Here is a 16798-nt window from a genome sequence, read left to right as displayed (position 1 = left end):
CTGAAGTCAGTGGAGCGCCACTGACTCACAACAGTTGAGGATTTGGCAGAGTGGTGTTTATGGTTTCTCTAAGTACATATTCCACATTAACAGTGTATTTATTTAGCTTGAAACTCCCATGCAAAGTTTGGTTCCGAGAGGAAGGTATTCTGAGCCAGAGGAAGAGGGGAATGGAATCCATCAAGTTGGCAGTTGTTCTGGTGGGATAAAACTTTAACTGTGATGGCTTGATTAAGAAATAATGGATGTCTGCTTGGTTATGGAAGCATCAGAGGATACTTCAGTTGCATAGCTAAAGTACTACCTGCAATTACATCTGTTCGGGTTGGGCTGTGTTTATTTTCATGTTTAAATAATGTGGCAGGAATAAGGGAAATGTGTCTATTATTAGGGTAAGGATGGGGGAAGAACAACAGTCCTTGCCTAACATCTGCTGCCTTTTAAATACAATAGTTATGTACAGTTCGATTTTTTAAAAATATCACATAGACACTTAAATACAAGCTGAGTTTTTGTTTTGTAACGTACATGAATTCATTGAGGGTATGCATGGCTGTTCTTGTCCCCTAAATTTAATGGATTAGCTGGTCTTGTCCCCTAAATTTCCATCCTCGCCTTGACATACACACCTTTGCATATCATCTGTAATTCTGCTCAGACCCTCACAGATAATATTTCATACTCACCTGCACATTAAATGAGAAATTCTGCTTGTTGGACTCACTCTGGCAGGTGTTATGCCAACAGAATGCTGGGAGATTGTTAGTGAGTGAATCCGTTAACATGTGAAAGCGGGGTGGGGAAAAAGTGTACGTTTCCAGAAGCCTTTTATTCACCCAAATGCAAACAGATTTTCACTGGGCTTCCAAAGGGCATGCTGGCGATCTCACGCAGATACATCCCTGCCAATTATGAAGAGTAGCTTTTGCTCAACCTGCGCTTCTCTGGGTGGGAAAATGGTCTCGCTTGGGCTGAGACCAACCATAGCAAATCTCAGCTCAAAAGGCAAATGGTTGAGAAAGTTTTAAAAACAACTGAAGAAAATTCCATCGGGGAGATGATTAGGCAGCCCTAACTGTAGGCATCACTATGTGCCTTTTAAAAAAAAAAAAAAGTTTGTAATTACACAGAAGAAAGGAAATAACTCCTGCAGCACATCAATGGAAGAACCCTCAGGAAAACTACTCAGCATATGATAATTTCTAGACTGTTTTCCAAATTATATATTTATAAAACTATAAAACTCCTGCAGCTCCACTGGAGAGTGGGTGGGTGAGTAAATAAATGAGTGTGTGTGTGGTTGGTTGGTTGGTTTGTTCGTTCGTTCGTTCCCAGTCGCAGAGCTGCAAGAGTTTTGCATTAAAGGGACTGCAACAGGATAGTACAACAGTTGTGGGAGAGATGGGAATATTGTGAATGTCTCTGCCAATCCTGCCATCTCGAGCAGCCTCACCTCGGCTTCTCAGAGGGCTTTGTGTGCTTTCTGGGGCGTAAAATGGGGATACTGATACTGACTTCCTTTGTAAAGCCCTTTTAAGATCTACTGCTGAGACTTGCTGTAGAAGAGCGAGGAGTCACTACTAGAATGTGATTTAATAGGACTGTTTGCAGATCCTCCAAAGGTTTGGGATATGGATTAAGATCTAGAAGTTTGGATGTTTATCCAAAACTAAGGAGGCAACACGCGCAGGAGACCTTTGATCCTCCAGCGTCACTAGCCAGCCCGTACTCGAGAACTGGTAAACTGGGTCTTCATTAGAGGAAGATCAAGGGGCTTGCTCCCCCTTTCTGGTGTGTCTGGGGGAGACTGGCAGGTGTTTGAACAGCTGCATGAGACATCTCCCCTTTTCTCATTCCTTCAGCAATAGAAAGGGACTTTTCCTCCTCTGCATTCCATGGGAACACATGAATCTTTCTCCTGCTCTGCCTTCCCCCACCCCAGTCGTCCTGCTTCTCTCCTCTCTGAAATTCTCACTCATTGCTTTCTCCCCCAATTTTTACCTCTGCTCCTTCCCCAGAGTTAATGATGTCTCTGGTCCCTTCACCCCTTCCTTCCCCAGAGTTGAATGTGCCTTTGTTCTCCTTGGTCCCTTAAAGTCATGGGGGAAATAGGCCACATCTCTTTCCCACCCCCCATAGGATAAGAGTATGGGTGGATGCTGCAGCTGTGTTGCACTGGCTGCTTCTAACAACTGCTCCCGTCCTGGCTGCCTCTTTGCTATTCTTTGCCCTGCACTGAGACTGCAGAGGGCATTGTGGAGAGTGGAGGGCAATTGCCAGCTAGCCTCCTGCTTGCTTCAGCACTCCACCCTAGGAGCTGGGGCCAGCAGAGCAGTTACAGAAAACTCCTGCAGTAGCTGCCACAGCTCCCAGTGGGTCAGTGAATGGGATGGCCTGGAAAGTTGGGATTGGGGAAATCTGGGTTATCAGCATCACAGCTCTGCTCCTAAAAGTCCAAGGTAGGCTAATAGAGTGCTCCATCCTTCCATTAACGCTTTCCCACTGTGCCAAGGACAGAAGGATATATACTATGCAAATACTGACTGGTTCTACAAAGAGGTAGAAGTGGGCCATATTCCCTGTTGGTGCCATCAGATCCTGCAGAATGTAGGGTTTCATTTGTTAAAAGTTTCTAACCTTTACGGTTGCAATGAAAACTTCAAGGTGACCTGATGCAGTGCTGTCTTCCTGAAACTAGAAGTTCAGAGAAACTATAGCCCGAAGAGGCATGACCTGTCCCCATTCATCCAGAAGCATCTTGGCTCTCCACCCTAAGGGTAGCATTGCTAACTGTTTTAGTGGGGAGAACTATCTGACTTCTTTTAGCTTGTGGGGGGAAACATACTACCACTGTGGGTGTTTTTTCCCTGTCTTACCTCTGCTTGACAGTTGTGAGTGGATGGGGGTGGGTCATACAAAAAACACTGTGTGCGTGTCTATACTCAGTAGATAAAATAACATGGCTATACTAGATATTGGCTGCAAAGAAGTGTTGGTGATATGTTCAGGTGGATGTTCTAAGATCATGGAAGTGTAACAGGAGAGGGGCTAAAATTGGATTAGTTTGATTATGTAGTCATATTAATCTGCCTAATGAGAGAACCCATTTTTTTCCCTTTCCCTCTCTGCCGCAGCTGAAGAATAAATTTATGAAGAAATTGCCCCGGGATGCTGAGGCCTCCAATGTGTTGGTTGGTGAGGTAGACTTCTTGGAAAACCCTTTCATTGCCTTCGTCCGGCTGCAGCAGGCAGTTATGCTGGGTGCTTTGACTGAAGTCCCCGTTCCTACCCGGTAAGAGAGCCTCCCCCAGCATGCAACATAAATCAGAAAAGTGTTTTCACCTTTAAAATAATGACACCATCCCAAAAGGGAACCTTCTCCATTGCTTTCCATAATGTAACTTGCAGTGGATTTATATATTTTTACCAAGACTGTCAGAACTATGCTAACGGATCACCCCTTCTGCTGCTTAATCAAATTGGGATCTTGGATTTATTGAAATATCTAATCTATAAAAATAATCTTTAATCTATGAATATACATAAGCACATACTAATGTAACACTAAAGGGATACTATTAACTTGAAATCTGGTGGGGGGAAAGAAAGAAAGTACTACGCTCATCCTTGAATTCCCTGGTACTTTTTTCTGGTTTTATAAGTACATTTTCTTCCTCTTAAAAATGCTTTTCTCTCCCTTGTTGTTATCTCAAAGAACCCTACAAATAAAAGGGGGACAGTGAAACTGATAAGATGCAAAGGGTGAAATCCTGGCATTAAAAAAAAAAAAGTGGTGTCCTATATGAAAAGTGAATAAATTGGACAAAATATTTCAATAATAGTCATTGTAGGTGTTCTTTGTTATTAGAAGGAGTGCAGATTTTTCAGGCAGAAGTGTGATTTTTTTTTTAAAGTAACCATGTCCCTTTTTGTGTTAGAAAATGTAAGCCCTGATCCTGTAAATGTGAACATACTTAACTTCAAATATGTGGATGAGATTGCTCATACGTTTAAAATAAAGCATATGCATAAACATTGGCAGGATCAGGGCCATTAACTCTCAAAATGAAATATATGACAGTTAAGGGTCTATTCATACGCATAACAATACAGTCTTTAATTATGCAGTTACATACTATTTCTCTATGCAACATACGGCAATGTCACTTTCAAAAAGTGTAGAAACTTAGATACATGTGCTGCATTTTTTGTGTATTCCAGACAGAAACCAGAAAGTAATTAGTATTAAAAGTATATAGTAAAATGTACTTAAAGCACCAGTGAAGCATAATAAAGTTATAATCAAAAGAGTTATCTGCATACAGATTGAATTGCAGTTAAATCATAACGTTCTTTTTCAATTCCACCTCACTAGCAGAGGTGCTTCATTAATATACATTACTGAGAATACACAATTACCACTTAATACCATTACATATTAGCACCTGACAACATACAAGTGTTTTAATATCAGTTTTCAGATTTAGGTTACATTAACTGTAAATACTGAGTTTGAAATGTCCTGATAACTTTTAAAGCATTAGTGTGCAAATACCTGTTTTTACGTGGACATTTAAAATTTTTTAATGTGCATCCACTGTATGATGCAAGTAATATTTGCATAGTGCTGAGAAAGTCTGAGGATATATATATCATATGAAATGTCATAAGAGGAGACATAAAGTACTCACATGAGCAAAGAATAACAAACTATTAAGACACAAGATAAAACTGATATGGGAAGATAAATCTGTCAAAAGTCCACAGGTCTAAAGTTTATAAACTTATATTACTAACATCAGAAATACACAGAATCAAAATGGCCCATATTCAAGTTAAATAATCATGGGTAAGTGGCAACTTGTCAGTAATTGTCATGAACTGGGCTCAAAGAGATTTACCTGTGTCTGATGTTCAGGTAACATTGCTTATTAACAATGGTGCAGTGTGCATGTCTGAAATCTATTTCACTGGAGCATTAGAATGGAAATGCTAAGAAATGTTTGAGTATGTTTAATTTGTTTATATTATAGGGTATTTTTTACAGAATACATTGGGAAAAATAGGGTGGATTATTTTTAGCAATAACTGTTTTTGCTGTCTCAGCATTACTGGGTGCTGTACATTTCAGTACTTCAGTCACTAGCCTGATCCTGCTTTTATTTTTTTTTAAATACATGTCTGATTGTTTCTCAGTAGAGGTAAAATTAGACATCCTTTGTTCTGATAGTGAGAGCCGAGAAGTTGGAGGTAGAAAAGCTTAATAACCTCACGAAATTATTCCAGAGCATTATTGAAAACAATACATCCTTCCATGTTAACATTTTTTCCAGGAAATAATAATATCCATTTGCTGTCCTCCAAGCCAAATAGTAGTTGTAATCAGAGTAGGGAGGCTCATTAACTTGCTTCTGTGAGGAATGAGGAGCCATTTGCAGTGGTTGCATCCTGTGAAATCTAATAAAGGAAATCCCAGAAGAGCCCGCTCTGGCTGTGATGGACTAGCTCATCATTCAATCGTTTGTTTTAACCTCCCTGTGCAGTGAGCATGCCTGCCGTAAAGTGCACTTCAGAACTCTCAGATCCTAAAAGGTGCAATAGGTGGGACCTTTTTCTTTTTTTTTTTGGTTTCCCTTTTATGTTATCTGATAAAGACCGCAGCCAAAACTTTCAAATGTACGTGCTCAAACTTAGACTTCCTCAAGCCATATTTAGTCTCCTACATAGAGTGGCCTAATTTTTCTGAGGAGTTGGGCTGCAGTTGTACCTACACAGCAATGTAAGCCTAGGGTTAGTGAGACTCGAGTCAGCTGACCTGTATCAGGGAACCCCGGGGTTGAGCGTCTACATTGCATTTTAACCTTAAGTTAAGGATTTTCTGACCCATCTCAAACCGAGGGTGCTGGTATCCATACTGCAGTGCACAGATCCAAGTCAAAGTAACCCTGTCTGGACTTACATTGCTTTGCAAACATACCCTCTCACGGACTTCAAATGTGGTACGGAGTACTGCAGCCTAAGGCCAGTTGCTGATTGCAGTGGGAGCTGCAGCTGCTCAGTGCCTCTAAAAATCAGCCCATTTCTATTTAGGAGGCTAAACATGGAGTCAGAAGCCTAATTTTAAGCTCCCAGATTTGAAAATGTTGGTCTAGAACTGTGAGCGATGATTTATTTGGGGTGTCTGTATAATTTTGTAATTGGAAATGTATTTACCAGGTGACCCACTCATTGCTTCTTATGCTCTTAATTAATTAGCCTATTTTTCTTGAGCATCCATAAATATGTTGAGTGCTTCTTAGAACCAAGTGATTGCCCCAAGGAGTTTACAGTCAAGGATGCTGTCTTATCCTGCTCCACTGAACTCGATGGGAGCTGGATCAGGGCATAAACTGAGATCTGACACAAGTAGTGAACATCATAAACAACAACCTGGGGGAAAGCAAGGGAAAAGAAAAAGTTCCTAATAATAAGATGACATAACATGGCTACTCAGAAAAGTATGTTAGACATCTTGGTGCTTCCACTTTCAAAGCAACAACAAAGCAAATTAATCTTGATTCCCATGGACAACATATCAGCTGTAACTTTTCAAGGAGGCAGGGGGCATTCATTGAGGAGGATGCAAGCACCAAAGTCTTATGGCTTACAGGTAGGCTTTGCACTGAGCTCTCCACAAGGTGAAAAGCTAATCTCTGCATCCCTTCATCCTCATTCCTTTTCTTCATGTTGCTTTGGAAATGGAGAACAAACACATTTTACTGTATAGGTTATTTAGACTGTATCGGGCAGACTGATTGCCTGTTATGTATTGGCTCTGTATTCCTTTTTTATTGCTTCTAATTGTTGTTTGGTTTTGATTTCAGAATAATGTTTAGTTGCAGAGCAGCTGATGCTTAATGGAAATCTTTGAAAGATTTTCTATTTAGAAATCATTCTGCCTAGGCTTCGTTACTAAGAATATTTACATGAAAACAGAACTTTTGTTTAAAAGCAAGTAGGAAGAGCCCATGAGCTCTGGCTGAACAAAGACCCTGTTCTTATGCCATCTTACCATCCTTGGCAATAAAAAACAGGGGAATTGAAATCCAGATAAGGAACTGTAAGAACAGCTGTTTTGCAATAGAATGTTTTTCAGAGTTTTCCATGAGGCATCATTAGCCCTTCACCCTGTGCTGTGTCTGCCCATTAGTTTGGATTTCCCAGGCTTTTAAAATCGTGTCTATTCTGCTCACTGTTGTCTCTACTCATTAATTTTAAGTCTACAGTGCTATGAATTTCTCACTTTCACAAGCACTTATTTACCACATTTACGCTAATGACTTGGGTGGGTCTTAATGAAGCTTCTAGACTAAAATTCTGCAGATTACCTTCAGATCTCCCCCCTCTGCTGCATTAAGATGGGGGGAGATGGTCAAGAAACACCAAGAGAGGAGTTTTAAGGGTATCTGGGCGGGGGTTATCGGTACAGAACTGCATAGTCGAATTTGTGATTCTGCAGCACCATTATTATGCCTTGAAGCCTCAACTGAAATCTAGTGACTTGTTCAAGATCACACAAGAAGCTTGTGGCAGTTGAACCCTGATCTCCAGACTCCCAGTTCATTGGTTAATAATGAGATCATCCTTTTCTTTGGTCTGATTTTTTTTTTTTTTTTTTAAGTGTAGACACAATTTGTGTGTCTTGCTCATTGTTCAGAATATTAGCCTCGTCTCAATGACTGCAGCTCACTGGAACTTTTCCAGGTTTGGGGCATTCTCTGGGGAATCCTGACTCGTGGCAACAAGGGTTTACATTTCTCAGTCTCTGCTGCTGTATAACACCATGCAAGCAACCGGCTGGGTGGCATGTTGATAAGGTGCCCAAACAATGAATCTTCATGTGTGGTGAAGGAGGAAAAAACAAACAACTTCACCTGTCTGGAGTTCTCATTTCCTTCTCCCAGAGATCAACCACAAATAGCGCCCCAGCCATCAAGCAGTGTCCAGTCCAGTGTCCATCGGTTTCTGATGGAAAACTAACCCAGCTGGCCTTTCCCTTCCGCTAAGGAGGCATGTGCAATCACTTTGTTGATCAAGGGAACAAAATATATAGCAACAGTGAAACAAACTAGAAAACAACACCCTTTTCTGAAGTAACTGCCTTTAACCCTTAAGGAAATTCCTGCGTTGGCTTTTTCCAGCTTTGGCGGGAGAGGGGTTCTCCCCATGTGTGGGCAGTCCTGACTTTGTCTGTGATACTTCCTGCTCTGCCATGGTTTTTTATATATGGAGTGCCCAGCCTCCTGGATTAGCAGCTACCACACAGGGATTGCAGGCAGGCTTGGCCCAAGGACAGTGTGGCTCGCTCTTGCCTCAACCCAGTGTGGGGTCTCTACACCACATCACAAGTACATTTCCCCCTCAAATTGAACTCTGATGCTTATTTATGCCATTTAGTAGAGATTTCGGTCCATATTCTTTAGCATAAGCAGGCATGGCACCTGACCCCTCGTGTATCCCTCTAGCAAGCTGGGTTTAATTTCGGCACCAAAATCTCTGGTGTTGACTGCCACTGAGATGCACGAGGATTGTGTCCATTTACATCAAGCTGAGTTTGGTCCTTAATCTCTTGCTAGAGAGCAGTGCAGTAATATGGCTGTTGTGCCTGTGTTTGACCCCTTTTCCAGACCGAATGGATTTACAGTGCATTTGCGCTGCTATGTAGTGTTTCTTCATGAAACCCAGGATGAGACACAGGATTTGCTGAAAATTGTCTTTTTTGCAATAATTCCCATGCTCTGCTAAGTAAACTGAAATCCTAAAAACAGGTCGTCTGTCTTGTCTTCTGTTACCACGAGCTAAGGGACTGGGTTGGTAACTGGATAACAGCATCTTTCATATTGAGGTTGCATTGGATGCCAGATTGGCGTTGTCTGGCCTACATTGTCTCAAATCAGTTCCCATGGAACAGGTGGCCATATCACAAAACTGTCATCAAAATGAATGGGCATTCTTCTCAGCAAGCACAGTGGAGATGCCAGTGGTCAGGCCTGGGGATTGAACTACCCTTCCATTGCTCAGCTGTGACCCAGCTCATTCATGGGTGAGCTACAGGGGCAGGGTGAATGTAGGAAGCTAGCATTCCTGCTGCCTAGACTGTGGCTGTTCGTAGATAGACAGCTGTCAGTCTGGCACCTTTTAAAAATAAAAACATGGCTGCAAGACCTAGATAACGGGTCAGCAGGTTGTTTGTTAGCACCTCAGCTCTGGCAGCCTGAGCTTTCTGGATGCTACTTTCTCTCATTCTAAATACATGAGCAGTTATTAGAAGCAAAGGCAGAGAAGGTAATGAGCAATGATTTCATATTGAAGATATTATCAAGTAAGTGTGCACATAGTAATAAGCAATTGTTGTCCAACAGGTGTCAAATAAAGGATTAACACTTAGTATATTGTAGATAGTGATCCCTGCAATATGTGTAAATTAAAAATATAATCCATTTACATGAATATCTGCCATGAACCGTGGCTATGAAGCATTTACTATCAGCAAGGCTGTGTTGTGTATCCCCACCAGGAACACAAGGCGTGCCAGGCTCAATCAGTTTAGCTAAATTATTAAGAGTTAAAGCCTGATTTAAAAGAATAGTTTTCCTTCACACATGAGTAGCTGTCCTGGATGCTGAATCCTCCAGATATTTCATCCCCAGAGAAGCACTGATGAGCAAATGCAGTGCAGTGTGTTTCTGAGCTCTGTGGGATTGATGGCTCTAGAAAGGAAATATTAGATGTTTTCAAGGATATTGTTTTTAATAAATAATTTAAGAAATTGAAAACAGTTTCTTACCATCACAAATGCACCCCACACTGCCCTTCTAGCTCACCTGCCTTACCTGGCCTGGATGCCTGCTGCTCTCCTTCTAAGGTGACCTCAGGAGGCCAGTCTGCTTTGCTGACTGATGGATGAGGAGAGTCGTGGTCCCACCCTTTTTGGGAGCACAGGGGAGCTCTGAGGGATATGGGAGTGAGCAGTCCATGCACCCCTCCCTGAGCACAAGGGCTAGAATTCTGCCTTGCTTGGGTTCCACAAATTGAGGGACTCTCTTTCCATCCCTTCTCCAGCCGTTGCAGTGACGACACCCATCATATACAGGATTATCTAGGAACAGGAACAATGTTGGGGAAGTATTTAACGTAGCTGTCCTTCTAAGGGAATTTAGCAGCGGGAAACAAAAAGGGGCCAGCATTATGTGACCATCAACAAGCGCTTTCCAGACTTCCAGAGGTCTGCAGAGTCCAGTTTGGGAACCTCTGGGCTATATCACACTTGGACAGTATTGCATTTTAGCTGCTGCCTGCACTTGGCTCATGACTTAGATTGCATGGGTTGCTGCTGGGGGCCAGACCCCTCTGTGTAGTGCCATCACAGCACTTGTCTGATGAAGAAAATACAAAGAAACCTGCTTGATATCTGAGCCGGGGTGTGTGTGTGTGTGTAGTGACCTAGGTCTTTAGAGGAAAGACTCTGAGGACCACATAAACGGAAGGAAGAATTTGATCCCCTAATTTGCTAGTGTAGCCAGTTTTGATTATCTGAAGTGTGTGAATCTCAGAGGAAGAAATACATTAGTTATGCTGTTGACACAAAGGCCTTTTCTCATTCCTCCTGTGGGCCAATGTCCTATGAAGGGGGCTGAGCTCCCATTGAAATCAGAGGGAGCTGAGGTGACTCTGCAATTCTGAAAACCCAAGCCATACGCTTAAAATAATGCATTTTGCAAATTTTCCTGGATTCCTCATATTTCCTGCAACTTTTACCTGAATTTACTGTACACTGAAACAAGATTCACCTTGGTTCTTTGATTAAATACAACTGCGTTGTGGGTTTAGAGTGAGGTCTTCAAATGTGCCCAGTGCTAGCCTACGTCTGGTCCCGTTGAAGTCCGTGAGAGTTTTACCACTGACTTCAATGGGAGCAGTTAGGTCAAGGTGGAGTGCTTTTGAAAATCTCACTCTTAATATCTGATTATATCGTGGGTGTTTTACAGGGAAGTGGAATGGATTGCATCTCTAACTACTACAGTATGATCCTTGTAAAGATGAATCTCTGTGTTCACTCCTTTTATTTATTATAGATGGATTTGTGGTACAATGAGTAAATGATGCAGTTTGCTATCCTGAATGGTAACGATCCGTTTGTTTTTGGTCAGATTTCTATTCATTTTGCTGGGTCCGAAGGGAAAAGCTAAGTCCTACCATGAGATTGGTCGATCCATTGCTACTTTGATGTCCGATGAGGTAGGCATCTTTGCATATACCATGTCCAGTTGTTTTCTGTTGTTGTTTCATCGACCTAGATGGTAGCCATCCTCTTCTTTTTCTGTATAGTAACTTTTTGGCTTCCATATATCAGTATCGTACATGAGGCTGCTTCCGATGGCAAATTGGGTGATGGATCCATGAGTGCTGAATTTATGTACAGCTGAGATATCAAATTCTGATTATCTTTAAATTCCTTTTCTTAATTATTTAATCTGCCTCCACGCTTCTGTAAATGTGTAGAACTAGAATGTGTTTCTTTTCTGCATCTTTACCTGTAATCTGTAATTCTTTCAAATACATTTGAGTTAACGTATAAACTGTGCTTCTTTATTCACATTCCAAGATCACAGGTACCCCACAGCAACTCTGACAGTGCATCTTATTGTCGAAATAGTTACACTCAGCATGTGGTGCCCTGTGTCCCAGAGCACTGCTTTAACTAACTAATAATTGTACACTACCCCTTTGTACCTAGTAATTACTTTCTAATAATACACATCAATAATGTGACATGATGCTATCTGCATTAATCTAAACATCCTTCTTCACAGTGTCTCTTGGCCTCTGCACAACTGTATTTCACCAACATCTTAGCATTTTCTCTTTCTTCTTGTGCTCCTTTGTTCTCTGACAATTCCCTTGGTTTCATTTACCCACTTCAGACTCTCTGCCTTTTATTATATTCCACCCCTGTGCTCAGAACAAAGTGCCCTCTCTCTCATTCTTCCAATGCTTCTTTACAATCCACCAGTTTTCAAGTACTTCTGTATGCTGATCTCCCCCCTACCCCCAACCTGAATTGTCATTCTGGAAGGTTCAAAATATGTTTATGAAAATAAATCTTAGTATTCTTTTGTCTCTCTTTAACCACTGGCTACAGCCTCACTCATTTACTTCCAGTTGGCCCAACTTGGTATGTCTCACTAAATTATTTCCCTGTGTTGCAGGGACCTTTGACAATGGTGCACCTCAGTCCCTCTGTTCTCTGCCTATGGCCCACAGTGGTTTAGTCTCCTGTGGGCTGTAATACTCTGGTCTAGTTTCAGTTGTTGGTTTTAGTGTGTGGATGCTGGGTTGCCTGTGATATGCAGGAGGTCAGTCTAGGAGAGCTGGAGGTCTCTCGGGTCTTAAACTCTCTGACCCTAACAGTAGGGGTGGCTAGAAGACATTTCATTAAAAATACTGAATAAAATGTTGAAGTTGTTTCTGTTTCATAGGGTTCAGAACTGACTCCCCCTTTCTCCTCCCCCCCCCCTTTTTTTTAGTTTGTTTTTTTGGTTTCTTGACATTTTTAGTGACTTTGACTTTTCCCGACCCCACACAAAGTGTTACTGAAATGTCTGTTGAAATTTTTTGGTGACTGAAAGCTGGCTTTGTGGCAAATGAAAAATTTTGCTAACATTTTTCATAAAAACGTTGTGAAAAACAAAGTACGTCAAGAAAGTCACATTTTTGGGGGGCAGTTTTTGTTTTTTTTAAAAAAAGGCCATTTTTGTTTTAAAATCTTTTCGTTCAAAAAACTTTTTGGCCAGCTTTGCTCGGCGGTTCGTATCTGACTGGCCCAAGCACCACTGATATTATCTTTTTGTAGTGTGTTGAGTGGGAGTTGATTAAAGCTTTTCTGAAAGATCTGTTGTAAGTCTTGGCTGTAGAAAATTGCAAAACTCAAATTGGTTAGTCTCTAAGGTGCCAGAAGTACTCCTTTTCTTCTTGCTGCATTGAGACTTTTGCTTCTCCTGCAGGTGTTCCATGACATTGCCTATAAAGCCAAAGACAGGCAGGACCTGATCGCTGGAATCGATGAGTTCCTGGATGAAGTCATTGTGCTTCCACCTGGGGAGTGGGACCCAGCCATCAGGATAGAGCCCCCCAAATCTCTCCCATCTTCTGATAAAAGGTAACAGCAGGGAGTAGCAGGGCTGATGTCAGTGACAAGAGAGTAGGATATTCTGGGCCAGCATGTTAACTAGAGAAGATGAAAGGAGTGCGATAGGTGGAACCCAAGAACATGTGTTACGTTAAAGCAAGCGATGTTTATGTAAGCAGGGCTGACTCCCATTCTCAGTTATGAGAGTGTGCAGGGCAACTGGGGTTGAGTATCTTGAGGAAGACAGGCCAGGCCACGTGGGTTGGGTCCACAGCATTTACTCTCTGAGCTTGAGGAACGAAAGCAGGTAAATGAGGGTTGCAAGTGCAGTAAGTAAACATTGCAGTGGGAGGGGAGGGCAGTAGGGGGGTGGGGAGGGAGCAGAGGAGTTGTCATTTTTTCCCCTTAGCATTGAATTTTCCACATGAGACGATAGAAGAGAATGTGCCTGAAAGCAGTGTCTGAGAATGTTGAGTTATGCTGTAATTTCAGGTCTTTGCTAATAGTCCTGTGGGGAATGTCCCTGCAGCACTGTGCTTGTACCAGCAGTTCAGAGGGAGAATGGGGTGTCCTAATACAGCAAGCCATTTGTAACTGTAGTTAAGCTCAATATTGAATTTTATTTTACAACTTCCAGTATGCAATGAGTTAATCCCTTATTTGCAGCATGCCAGTCTGGCTGCTTGTATAGCAGGAGCATTCTGTGTTCATAAGGCTTGTGTGATGGAGCTGGGTATAGATTTGCGTCCTATAGTGTGTAACACAGTGAATCCTCAGTGTGACTTGTCTTTCTGCATAGGAAAAACATGTATTCGGGTGGGGAGAATGTACAGATGAATGGAGACACGCCTCATGATGGGGGCCATGGAGGTGGGGGCCACGGCGACACTGAAGAACTACAACGAACTGGCAGGTCAGTGATGAATTCTCTGACCTGTTCAGCATGATGCTTTGCCCTTTTATCCCCTTTAACTTTGCATCTTATAATATTGCTCTCACCTGCTATACACATGGCCATCACTTTCAGAAGTGACCTGTGATTTTTGGGTGCCCAGCTTGAGACGTTTTAAAGGATCCCGAGGACCAGCAGACCCCTTCAAGGTGTCTTAGATTGGGACAAACAATGAGAACTCCCAAATTGCTAGTCACTTGTAAAATGCTTGGCCTATGGATGTGTGAAATTACGCTGATTGTTATGAAGTACGTTCATCCTAAATACCAATTCTTTTCCATTCATATTTGTGGAAATGTTTTAGCTGTTTGCAGGCTATCACAAGTTTATACAATAAATGTTCAAAGCCATCAATTGTCAATAAAAGAGAGATCCTGTTTCCTGACATTCCCATTACAATGTAGAAGAGCTCAAAAGAGAGATTTAATAGAAACAGAGAAGGTAATGTTGCATGAGGCCTGATTCCCTGTTCTGTTACTTCAGTTTTGTGCCAGTGAACTCCATTGGTTTCAATCTAATGTAACAGAACATAGAATTAGGCCTGGTTCAGTTCGGCAACTCAGTGTCAGTGTAGTGTTTTACTGTAATTGAGAGGTGTAGCTCAGGGAGATATCTCAAACTGTTCTCTTTTCCCACTCAGTAGACTGCCAGACTGGATGGGAAGCCGAAGTAACATTCCTCAGTTTTTGAGATGATGGTTCCAGGCTATTACTATTTCTTAGCAACATGGTGCTTTATAAAGTGCTTTGAGGTCCCAAGACTATTCCCAAATATAAAACTTTGCTGAGATAAAGTTAAGGTTATAAGTTAGATATCAGTTAAAACATTATTAGAATGTTTGTAGGTATTAAAAGTAGTAATAATAATAAAAAGCTGAAAGCCTGCCATTACAAGTTAGAGTTAATGTTCCTTCTTAGAAAGGCAAGAAATCCATGTTGTCACAAAGAACCATAACAGTAGTCCTGTGTGCTTGTCTTCCATCACATCTCTTTAATGTGCCATGTCTGAATCGCCTGAGAACATTACAGATTTGTTATCTTCCAATCAGTAAATAGTTTGAAAGGTAGATGGGTCAAATGCAATTATACCGATGAGGTTGTCTTGGTGGTGGACTATATGTGAGAGGATAAGAAGTGAGATTTGTGCTTCTCATGCTGACTGTGGGTGATTGAAGCCAATGGGCTTCGGTACCAAAGTCACTCTTGTAGTGTGACGTTACTTACCCTATCCTCTGTAGAATGCCCACCGGAAACTTATACAAACCAAATTCTATTCAGTTCCTGATTATTTAAGAAGAATGTACTTCCTATTGCTTGAGTGTTCCTTGCCCTCCAAATCAAGGAGGAGCCACTGGACTTATGACCCCCTCTTTCATTTGTCTGTACTGTTTTACTCCCAATTCTACTTCTGGTGAATGTTTTGAAGCATCTTCCATTTAGCGGTTATGTGGCTCAAACACCCATTGATTTATGCCTTATGTAGAAATAACTGCAATGACCCATATCTTTTTGGATTGCATAGCCCCTTGTTTCTGATAATGTCTCTGATTAGTTGCTCATCATGATAAATGTTATTGTAAGACTTTTTTTTCACTTTCTTCTTCTCTTGCCTAATCCTCAGATTTTGTGGTGGTTTAGTCAAAGACATAAAGAGGAAAATACCTTTCTTCGCCAGTGACTTCTATGATGCTTTAAATATCCAAGCTCTTTCAGCCATTCTCTTCATCTACTTGGCCACAGTGACCAATGCTATCACTTTTGGAGGTCTGCTTGGTGATGCTACAGACAACATGCAGGTTAGAAATAATTTCAAACTCATACAAACAATGCAGGCCCAAATTTCCTCATTTCGAGAGTAACAGGGAAGCAGATGGGCCATGTATAAAGATTGGTTACTTAGCACAAGATTTATCCTGCTGCTCTAACTAAAACTGACCTCACTTCTGTGCCTGTTGTTGTACTTTGGTTCTTTTAGCAATTGCAGATGCAGTTATATTAAATTGTGTTCGAGCAATAGGTAAGAGAAAGGGGGGGGGGCATTTCTGTATCAAAATTACTGGTGCTCTTCAAGTGTGCTAACTGGTTTTGTGTGTTATTTAATTTGAACTAGGTGTATTAATTCTGATTCACATTTTCCATGTCCTCAGAGCTTAACAGGGCATGTTCTGCCTGACGCTTAACTTTGTTGGGTTTTCTGCCTGTCTCAAAAAAATACTTCTGTGCGGTTGTCCACTGGAAACAGAAGGGATAAGGAAGTAGACTGAGGAATTGTTTAGAATGTGTTTTGAGACAGACACTACAGACAAAATGTAAGCCGTTTAGAATGATTAATAAAAAAGGGTCAAATATGACGCTTTTACTGGATACTCAGGCAGTTCTCCATTGAAGTCAGTGGGAGTTTTGCATGAGCAAGGATTAAAGTGAGAGTGTTAGGATGTGGCTCGATAATATAAGAAGTCCAAACAAAAATAATTGTATGTTAACTTTACTGTCTCTTGCTTATCTGAGACCTAACTGTGCTTACATTTCAACTGCGCTTGAATTCTCCTTTGGCCTTTTTCAAATTGAAAACCCACAAATATTTATTTTATTTATTTAGATTCAATTGCAATTAAATAATTCCCATCGAGCAGCTCTGAGTGCCCTAACAATAATTAAATTTACAATAACAGTAATGAA

At 41.4% G+C, this 16798-nt stretch overlaps 1 protein-coding gene across 7 annotated transcripts in view; it reads left to right on the top strand.

Annotated features, from left to right (window-relative positions):
- SLC4A4 (solute carrier family 4 member 4) overlaps positions 1-16798 on the top strand; it is a 268875-nt gene that overhangs the window by 173357 nt on the left and 78720 nt on the right. For all 7 annotated transcript variants that reach the window (XM_073340388.2, XM_073340382.2, XM_073340384.1 and 4 more), the window contains 5 exons: positions 3135-3292; positions 11190-11277; positions 13044-13198; positions 13968-14081; positions 15741-15915. In XM_073340388.2, the coding sequence (XP_073196489.1) occupies positions 3135-3292; positions 11190-11277; positions 13044-13198; positions 13968-14081; positions 15741-15915 (690 nt within the window). The remainder of the gene's footprint in view (positions 1-3134; positions 3293-11189; positions 11278-13043; positions 13199-13967; positions 14082-15740; positions 15916-16798) is intronic.

This window comes from Lepidochelys kempii, chromosome 4 (genome assembly GCF_965140285.1).
Source record: "Lepidochelys kempii isolate rLepKem1 chromosome 4, rLepKem1.hap1, whole genome shotgun sequence".
Taxonomy (NCBI): Eukaryota; Metazoa; Chordata; order Testudines; family Cheloniidae; genus Lepidochelys; species Lepidochelys kempii.
The sequence above is the reverse complement of the archived record's forward strand: the minus strand, read 5'-3'. Positions and strand labels throughout refer to the sequence as shown.